The sequence below is a fragment of the Cannabis sativa genome, chromosome 3 (genome assembly GCF_029168945.1).
Source record: "Cannabis sativa cultivar Pink pepper isolate KNU-18-1 chromosome 3, ASM2916894v1, whole genome shotgun sequence".
NCBI lineage: Eukaryota > Viridiplantae > Streptophyta > Magnoliopsida > Rosales > Cannabaceae > Cannabis > Cannabis sativa.
In genome coordinates, this window is record NC_083603.1 from 61,297,485 (window position 1) to 61,307,318 (window position 9,834).

Genomic DNA, 9,834 nt, shown 5'->3' on the forward strand with positions numbered 1-9,834 from the left:
CTTAGATTTATTAGTTAAGCCTACTTTCGGGTCAGGGTGATACGTATATTTTGGGAACATGATAGTATGATTGAGTGGGAGTGCTGAACATAAATATGGAATCTATAGCTTCTACTGGTGTATAGAAGTCAAGTGATGATTCCCTTCGAGCTTAGCAAATAGAAGTAAATGGATGAGCTCTTGTTTAACTGACTAATTATTAGATCACTAAACACCATTTACAGGTAGCTAAGTGTTTTAAGGGGCAAAATACATTGAGGGGTGAGAACGGTAAAGAAATCCCATCTCGATGTAAATCATCTATATAGAGGATCTTTAAATCACAATAAGATTATAACAATGGTTAAATGAGATAGTATATTGATATCGTGGAACATACAATATGCTCTATATAAGTCTGAGAGTGCAATTCTAAGTTCTAAGAGTGGATTCAACGAAGAATTAATAAGTAGGAATTTACTTGGTAAATTTGGTTCACTTATTGGAAGCTCAGCATATAGATCCACGGTCCCCATTCTAGTTGAGAACATTCTGCTTGTAAGACTCATTAATTGATTCGTGATTGATCAATTATAATTCTAAAGTTAGACTATGTCTAATTTTATGAATTTTCACTAAGCAGGGGTGAAATTGTAAAGAAAAGAGTTTCTAGGTTTATTTATTTATTAATGGACTTTTTATGTCTAATTAATAATTAAATTAAATGACAATATTATTTAATAATCTATTTTAGTTATTAAATAATTAGTTTTGGCATTTAAAAGGTTAGAATTTGAAAATTGGCGTTTTTGAGAAAATAGAGATAAAATTTGATAAAACTGCAAAATTAAGTGAGGCCCAATTACAACACCATGGCCGGCCACTTAAGTTGATTTTTCAAATTAATATTTTCATTATTTTAATGCCAAATAATTCTAAACCTAAACCTAGTAGTTGCCTATAAATAGAAAGTGATGGCTCAGTCACAACACATGCTTTAACAAGTTTTCAGATCATCTTTCTGACAAAAATTTCTCTCTTCAGAAAAACTGAGCCTTCCCCACTTTCTATACCTTGGCCGAAATACCTCTCTCTCTTTTCCCTTCATCTTTTTCGTGACCCTAGTGAAAGAGTAAGTGCCCACACACAGCAAGCAGTAACTCAATCATAGATTGGAAGACTGTGAAGGATCAAACTTGAAGAAGAAGGACATTCAGGCTCAGATCTTGATTATACTCTGCTACAGAAAGGAATCAAGGGTTAGAGATCTGAGTGGAAGGAGACATTAATTCCGCTGCATCAATGTAATATTTTCTTAACTTTATATGTGTTTAATTTATCGTTTTAGAAAGTTCATATTTAGGGTGTTTAAACAACATACTTGTGAGTAGATCTAAGATCCTGGTAAAATAATTTCCAACAAGTATAATTATCAATAATCGTAATTAACACATCACATAAATATTAATGCCATTTCACATTTGTCTGTATGACACAGACCCGCGTGTTACACTCACACGCCTATTTATGTCTATGTGGCATAGACTTACGCGTTACGCTCACACGTCTATTTACAATAAGGCCTTAGAACGCGATTCATCTCGGTTCTAATTGCCGAGTCCAACACGATTATACCTTGAACACATAATCCTAAATCTCAATATACACTTATATATAACATGGCACAACACATTCACATGAATAATCACTAGGGTAATAATCCTAGACCATTAAACCGCTCATGTTAGGGTGATAACCCTAATCTTGGTTCCCAATTATCCACATATATCATTTTCAGTATAGGCACCACCGCGCATACTCTACGTGATAACTACTGTCTTACCTGATGTCCCGCAAACGTGGAGATTCCAAATCCCCGGGTGCTCCTGACCAAGTGTCGGTAATCCTAGTCACAATTTCCGGGATTAATCCCTAAATCCATTTTCACAAAATATAAAATTGGCATTTGCTAGTGTTATTATTTTGTGACAGTGTTTGTTCTGTTCAATGTCTAGTCGTATCTGGATTTTTAGTCTGTTATATCTGCACTAACGTTTGTTTACGAGAGTCTCATTTAAGTGTTAGTTAGTGCCAGCTGGACTTATTTTGTGGATATATATATAGTCGGTTTCTTTTAGTAAAGTGGTTATCCATAAAATTGTTCAGACAGTTATTTCGGTTGTTTGTAGAGAGATAGTCGTATCTTGTTTCTTGTTGTTGTGATTACAGGTTAGATCTTGGAGCTTGAGAGTGTTCATCAATGGCGGAATGATCTGAATCTGGAATTGTTGAGTTCAAACTGAAGGGATTTCAGTGTCATCTTCATCATCAGATTTGAAGGGATTTCAGATTGAAGACATGTTGAAGAGGAGCTCAGTTGCTGCACAAGGGACTGTGCATTAACAATCAGTTTTCTTGATTGTCGTTGGTAATTCATTACTAATTGCTGTAAAGGTTGTATTTGAATCCTTTAGAGAGAATTGGAACTTGTAATATGAACCTTTGATAATTAGTGGATGAATTTACCCTGGTTCGGGGAACCCAAGCACTAGTCGGCTGAGATGTGTTCCCAGTGCAGAGGAAGCTTGTAAATTGATGTGTGATTTACAGCTTGACTTTTAATTCATGTTCATAATTCATATCTTGAAATCAATCAATCTAAAGATATACAACTTGGTAACTTGAATCATGAAAATCTACTAGTTGCACTTTCAATTGGTATCAGAGCTTGAAATTTTATAAAAAATTGTGTTAGATCCTACTACTGTATGATTCTTGATCGTTGATTCTTGAATCAACCTTAACGATCGATTCTGTCACAACTAACCTCCTCTGAGTTCTCTCGCAAAGAACTACAGAACATTTGTGTGTCTGTTTACCACTTCTGTGTGCAGGATGGAAATGTTTAGAGAAGGAGGCTCCACCTCGAGACCTGTGATGCTGGAAGGAGCCAATTATCCATACTGGAAAACCAAGATGCGTGCTTTCTTGAGAGCTGTAGATGAAAGAGTTTGGATGTCCATAGAAGAAGGGTGGTGGAAACCAATGATGATGGAGAATGAAATCGTCATACCCAAACCCATGAGTCAATGGACCACTGTTGAAATGGAAATAGCGAATTTCAACTCAAAGGCTCTTCATGCCTTGTTTAATGCTGTCTCCACTAACCAGTTGAAGGTTATAGCCAATTGTGAAATTGCTAAGGAAGCATGGGAGAAGCTAAAGATTAAGAACGAGGGAACTGATGCTGTGAAGAAATCAAGGCTGCGTGCCTTGGCAAAGGCTTTCGAAAATCTTACCATGGAGGAGGATGAGTCTGTGGCTGAATTCCATGCAAAACTTTGTGACATCTCTAATGAATCATATGCTCTGGGGAAAACTTACTCTAACTCGAAACTGGTTCGAAAGGTGCTTGGTGTCCTCCCCAGAAGATTCATGTCCAAAGTTACCTCTATCGAAGAAATGAGAAACATTGAGGAACTCGATCTTGACGAACTCATCGGGTCATTACAAAACTATGAGCTATCACTGTCTAGGTGGAAGAAAACCAAGAAACAAAAGGAGGTGGTGAAAGAAAAGTCAGATGCTGGCATTGCACTTATTCACCAAGAAAACAAGAAACCTGTTCTGGAAGACTTGAATGGCATTACAGATGAAACAGTTGCCTTGTTAACAAGAAACTATGCAAAGTTCTTGAAAAAGAACTACAGGAAAAATTCACCAGCTGACAAAGAAAATCTTCTCAAGAGAAACAAAGGAGTAAATTTCAAACCAGGACAAGCCTCAACTGATCAAAAGGGGCGAGGATTAAGTGCAGAGAATGTGATGGATATGGTCACATTCAGGCTGAGTGTGCCAACACACTAAAAAAGAAAAAGGCCCTTGCAGCAACTTGGAGTGATAGTGATGAGGAAAAGAACTCCACAGCCAGTGAAGGATCAGATGAGGAAAAGCAGGTACTGGCATTCATGGCCCAAAGCTGTAATCTAGTTGAATCTGAAGATGATGCAGTCTCCACCTCATCAGAAGCAGACAGCACAGGTCTTCAACATGCTTATGAAGAAATGTTTTCACAATGGGAGTACATGACTAAACAGATCCGTGCCCTAAAGAACTCCCTAGAGCAAGTGGAGACTGAAAAAGGAAAGTTAGAAGACTCTGTCAAAAATCTCAACCGACTTCTTGATGAAAAGGAGAATGAGATCTACAAACTCACAGCTGATCTAATCCGAACCAAGCAAGCTTTACAGTTCATTCCCCAGAGCCTTCTTGCTATCAATCAAACCCTACAGCTTCAGAAGCCCTATGGTGATCGAACTTCATTAGGATATAAGATGCTATATAAGCAAGGGAATGACCTGTCTGTTTAGCATTCCTTACCCTCCAATGTCAATTCATCAAAGAAGGAAGATGGGTCACCTGACACCTCAATCACCATTAACGAATCTGACTCATCTGAGAGGAGACAGGTTCCAACTGGACCCATCAAACTCAAGTTTGAAGGAAGGAGGACTGATGCTGACAACCTCCTACAGAATGACAATTTCATTCCTACATGTCATTTCTGTAATAGGAGAGGTCACATTCGACCTAAGTGTTACAAATTGCAGAACTACTTGAAAGCCATGATCAATCGACCAAATAGTTTCCCTCCACCAAATAAGTCACATGGACGCAAACCTCGTCGAGAATGGAAAATAAAGTCCAAAACCAAATCCTGATGTTGGTTTGGTTGCAAAGCTATCTTTGTCTGCCTTTGTTGAAGGTCAGTGGTACTTCGACAGTGGATGTTCGCGTCACATGACTGGAAATAAGAAATTTCTAGTTAATTGCAAAGATGAAAAAGGGAGATCTGTCACTTTTGGGGATGGTAACAAAGGACAGATTGCTGGGAGAGGTGATGTAAATGTGAATGGAGCAGCTCAACTGACTAATGTCCTATATGTGAGAGGACTCAAAGCAAATCTCATCAGCATCGGTCAATTGTGTGACGACAATCTCTCTGTAAGTTTCACTAAAACTCAATGTTTAGTTTCATCTGATGGGTGTGTTGTCTTAACAGAAAATAGAACTGTAGACCAGTGCTATGCTGTATGCAGTACCATAGTGTGCAACAGGACCTTCTTGGACAAACCTGACTTATGGCACTACAGGCTGGGACACTTGAACTACAGAGATCTCCAAAGATTGGTGAAGCTTCAAGCTGTAAAAGGAATTCCTGACATGAAAGTTTCCAAGGAGAGAGTATGTGGTCCATGTCAGCTTGGAAAACAGCATAAGGCATCTCATCCCACAATTAATAGACTTCTCACCTCTCGTGTGTTGGAACTAATGCATGTTGACTTAATGGGGCCAATGCAGAATGAAAGTATCAGTGGGAAAAGATATGTAATGGTCTTGGTGGATGACTACTCTCGGTTTACCTGGGTTGAATTTCTTAGAGACAAGTCTGACACATTTGGATCATTCTCTGCCTTGATACTGAGATTGCAAACTGAGAAAGACTCCAAAGTTGGAAAAGTCTTTAGACTGAGAAGTGACCATGGAAAAGAGTTCGAAAATTCCATATTCTCAGAGTTCTGTAATGGCATGGGAATTCATCACGAGTTTTCAGCCCCAAAAACTCCTCAGCAGAATGGAGTTGTTGAACGAAAAAACAGAACTCTACAAGAAATGGCTCGGGTCATGATGCAGGCCAAAGATATTTCAAAATGATTTTGTGCTGAAGCTGTCAATACTGCCTGCTACGTGTGCAATAGAGTTCATCTTCGCACTGGTACCTCTCAAAATTCCTATGAGCTATGGAAAGGAAGACCTCCTAACGTGAGCCACATGCATATTTTCGGATGTACGTGTTATGTCCTGAACGATCGGGATCACTTGACCAAGTTTGATCCCAGGAGTGATGAAGGAACATTTCTGGGGTACTCCACCAACAGTCGGGCCTACAGAATATTTAACAAACGGACTCTCTCTGTAGTCGAATCAATGAATGTGAAATTTGATGATTTAGAAGGACATGAAGAAGTGTGGATCGAAGATGACCCTCCTGTTCTCTCAGGCTCTAGACCAGTCCTCACTAGACAGCCTCAAGTGTACCCTGACACTCCTACAGAGTCTCTAAATACAGCATCAGGCGTATCAAGTGACAATCAAGCCAGTGCCAGTGGTCCAGGAAGAGGAAATGAAGTTGATAGTGCCCTGACCAAAGAACCCCAACAAGTCAAAGTACATAAGAACGGACCCCCATCCTGGGTTGAGAAAGCTCATCCTCAGGCCACTGTCATAGGAAATCCGAATGATACCATGGTCACTAGACGTAAACTGCAGAATTTGTTAGCCTTTGCCTGCTATCTGTCACAGATTGAGCCCAAAAGTGTTCTAGATGCGTTGTTAGATGAGTTTTGGTTGGCTGCCATGCAGGATGAAATGGGAAATTTCAAGAGACTAGCTGTATGGATAACGGTCCCTTGACCAGATGGTGCAAATGTTATAGGGACAAAATGGTTGTTTAAAAACAAGTCTGATGAATTTGGGACAGTGACTCGAAATAAAGCACGACTTGTGGCTCAAGGATATAGTCAGGTCGAAGGCATCGACTTTGATGAAACATTTGCACCCGTGGCTCGATTAGAATCCATTCGGCTACTTCTTATCATTGCATGCTTTTTGAAGATCAAACTCTTTCAAATGGACGTCAAGAGTGCATTTCTCAATGTGGTAATTCAAGAGGAAGTCTATGTCAAACAACCACAGGGGTTTGAAGATCCACATCATCCACACCATGTGTACAAGCTCAATAAAGCCTTATATGGACTGAAACAGGCCCCACGTGCGTGGTATGATAGACTCACCTCATTTCTCATCTCTCATGGCTTCACTCGAGGTACTGCAGATAGCACTCTATTCATTAAACATATTGACAAAGGAATTTTTGTTGCCCAAATATATGTTGATGATATCATTTTTGGCTCAACTTGTGATAGTGAAGTCCAAACATTTGTCACTTTAATGACTAATGAGTTTGAAATGAGTTTAATAGGTGACCTTAATTTCTTTTTAGGACTCCAAATAAAACAACTAGATCATGGCACATTCATTTCACAGTCTAAATATGTCAAGTCTATGTTAGATAAGTTTGGATTCTCTCAGGTCAAGCATGCACACACACCAATAGGCACCACGTCCAAATTGTCACGAGATGAGTCTGGTGACCCTGTAGACCCCACTCTATACAGAAGTATGATAGGTGGCTTACTGTATCTCACAGCAAGTCGTCCTGATATATCCTTTAGTGTAGGTTTATGTGCCAGGTATCAAGCTAATCCTAAACAGTCTCATCTCTCTGCAGTCAAAAGAATTTTCAAATATCTAGCTGGGACAGTTAACAATGGTCTTTGGTATAGTTGTGACACGAATACCTCTCTGGTAGGATATAGTGACTCTGATTGGGCAGGGTGTATAGATGATAGGAAAAGCACTTCAGGGGGTTGCTTTTACATTGGGAATAACCTAGTCTCGTGGTATAGCAAAAAACAGCAGTCCATCTCCCTTTCCACTGCAGAAGTAGAATATTGCAGCGGGCAGCTACTGCACTCAATTGATATGGCTGAATAAAATGCTTACTGATTATGGATATCCTCAACACACACTGACCATCTTTTGTGACAGTACAAGCGCCATAAACATCTCTAAAAACCCTGTGCAGCACTCTCGGACCAAACACATCGACATCAGGTACCACTTTATCCGAGAACTAGTTGAGTCAAATATGCTGTCAATATCTCATGTGCCCACAACAAATCAATTAGTAGATCTGTTCACTAAAGCTTTAGATACTCAAACTTTTACTCATTTAAGAACATGTATTGGTCTCTGTACAATCTAAACTGTTCTTAGTGTCATCTGATCAATCAATTTTGCCTATGAGTATGCGTGTATGTCACAGTTCTTCAGCAATGGGTTCTTCTGTCCTTCCCCATCTACTATATACTACTTTGATTGATACTACACTTGAATCTTCCCCAGTCAAAAAGGCTACCTCTTCCAGATGCAATGGGAAGAGCTCTCGTACACCTTGTTTTAATAAGTAGTATGCTCCTTCTCTATTAGTTCTTGGTACTCAAAAAGGACGGCTACATCTCTGGAAGAGAGTGAAAGCCATGTCTGGGTACTAAAGAAAAAGCCAGAGTGATATAATAAAAAAAAAGGCTTCATAAAAAAAACAATACAAAAATCGTTATTTTTCTACTATCAGTTGTTGCTTAGTTGAGAGAGTGGTTCAGCTGATTTTCACTCTTCTTGGACCACATGAGATCACTGTTCACACACGAATGGAGATTCAAGGTGTACTGCTCTCGTAAGTATCATTATCGCTGGGGAAGGGGAATGATCTGTTGCTCAAGATGTGCAGTACGTGTGTCCTCAGAAACACTTTTCATTGATCAGCTGATATCATTTTTTTGTCTTAAAATTTGAGTATCTCGAAGTTTTTTTATTTTTTTTCTGTTTTGTCTAAGTATGGGCTAAATGCAAATATTGTTGGTATATTTGTCACAATTCTGGTTTCTTTGATACACTCATTGCCTGATGACGTTGGTTTGTTTCGTTTAGTGTGCCGTATGATGTGGTAGTAAATATTCATTTTGGGCGCGTACGGTTTCTTTGGCAAAAATCAAATTTTAAAAAAAATCGTCATCATTTTTTGCCTGGTCAGTTGTGTCAGGGTGCCTATACTTAAGGCCTACGGAAAGTGATCAGTTTCACTTCTTCACTTTCCTCTCCGAAACCCTAAGCTCTGCATCATCCAAATATTTTCCTCTCTATCATGGAGAATATCACACCCATTGCAGTAACCCCTGTTGCTATGGTTGTTCCATCCGTGGAGTCGGCTGATGATCCTACAGTTCCTCCTACAGTCGCGTCTACATTGCCTAATCCCTGTCGTGACATTGTCCTCTACCAGTCGGAGGTTGGTGGTTCTGCACATTTCTCGAGTTCAGAGTCGACCCCGTCTCCCCCCTCACCTCCGGTCAGTCAGAAACCTCGTACGTTTCTAGGTAAGGCTCCTCCTATCTCTAAAAAGGTTCGTCCTTCACTGTCATCTCCTTCCCCACCTGTGTCCAAACGAGTCACTCGTTCTTCGTCGAGTCACCAGTCTCCCTCAAAACCTGTAGGCCCTCCTCGTCCTACATCTAAGGTCTCTATTCCTACCCCAACCAGTGAACGGGTTCAACCCAAAAGAAAATCCTCTTCTGACACCACGTATCATCCACCTGAAAAGAAATCCAAGAAAAAACCCACTCCAGTTGCCTCTACAGAGTCATCTCCCAAACGGTCGTCTAGAGGTTCTAAAAAGTCCAAACTTCCCAAAGTACCTATACCAACTGTCGACCCAGCAACAGTACAATGCTTTGTTGATGCCTCTAAAGCCTCTGTTTATCAACGGTGATTTGACAGTCGTGAGCTTTGGTTCGAACAAGTGGTCATATTAGATGATTTTCCTGAACTGCATGAGTTTTTAAAACTTAGGAAATGGGTCAACACGGTCACTAACTTGTCTGCTCCCCATCCCATATTAGTTCGAGAATTCTATGCCAATTTGGATAGAACTGTTATTGCTGAGGGTCATCCAGGGTGTGTGAGTGCCTTTGTTAGGGGTCATAGAGTTCCTTTTGGTCCATCCACTATTGCGTCCTTATTGCAAGTTGAGTCCATCAGGAAACCAACATATGGGAAACACTTCAATCCAGATCAATCTTTGATGGGTCGAGTGCTAACTGGAAGGGAGGACTATATTTGGGACAAACAGGAAATTCTGGTCACTCACTTGACTCCATTCTATAGCGTCAGCTT

The 9,834-nt window shown here is 39.9% G+C and overlaps 1 protein-coding gene across 1 annotated transcript; it reads left to right on the forward strand.

Annotated features, from left to right (window-relative positions):
- Positions 1-2,874: 2,874 nt before the first annotated feature.
- LOC133036209 (uncharacterized) lies at positions 2,875-4,349 on the forward strand. Its single transcript, XM_061112721.1, has 2 exons — positions 2,875-3,738; positions 3,825-4,349. The coding sequence occupies exons 1-2, from the start codon at positions 2,875-2,877 to the stop codon at positions 4,347-4,349; spliced, it is 1,389 nt and encodes a 462-aa protein (XP_060968704.1).
- Positions 4,350-9,834: the final 5,485 nt, after the last annotated feature.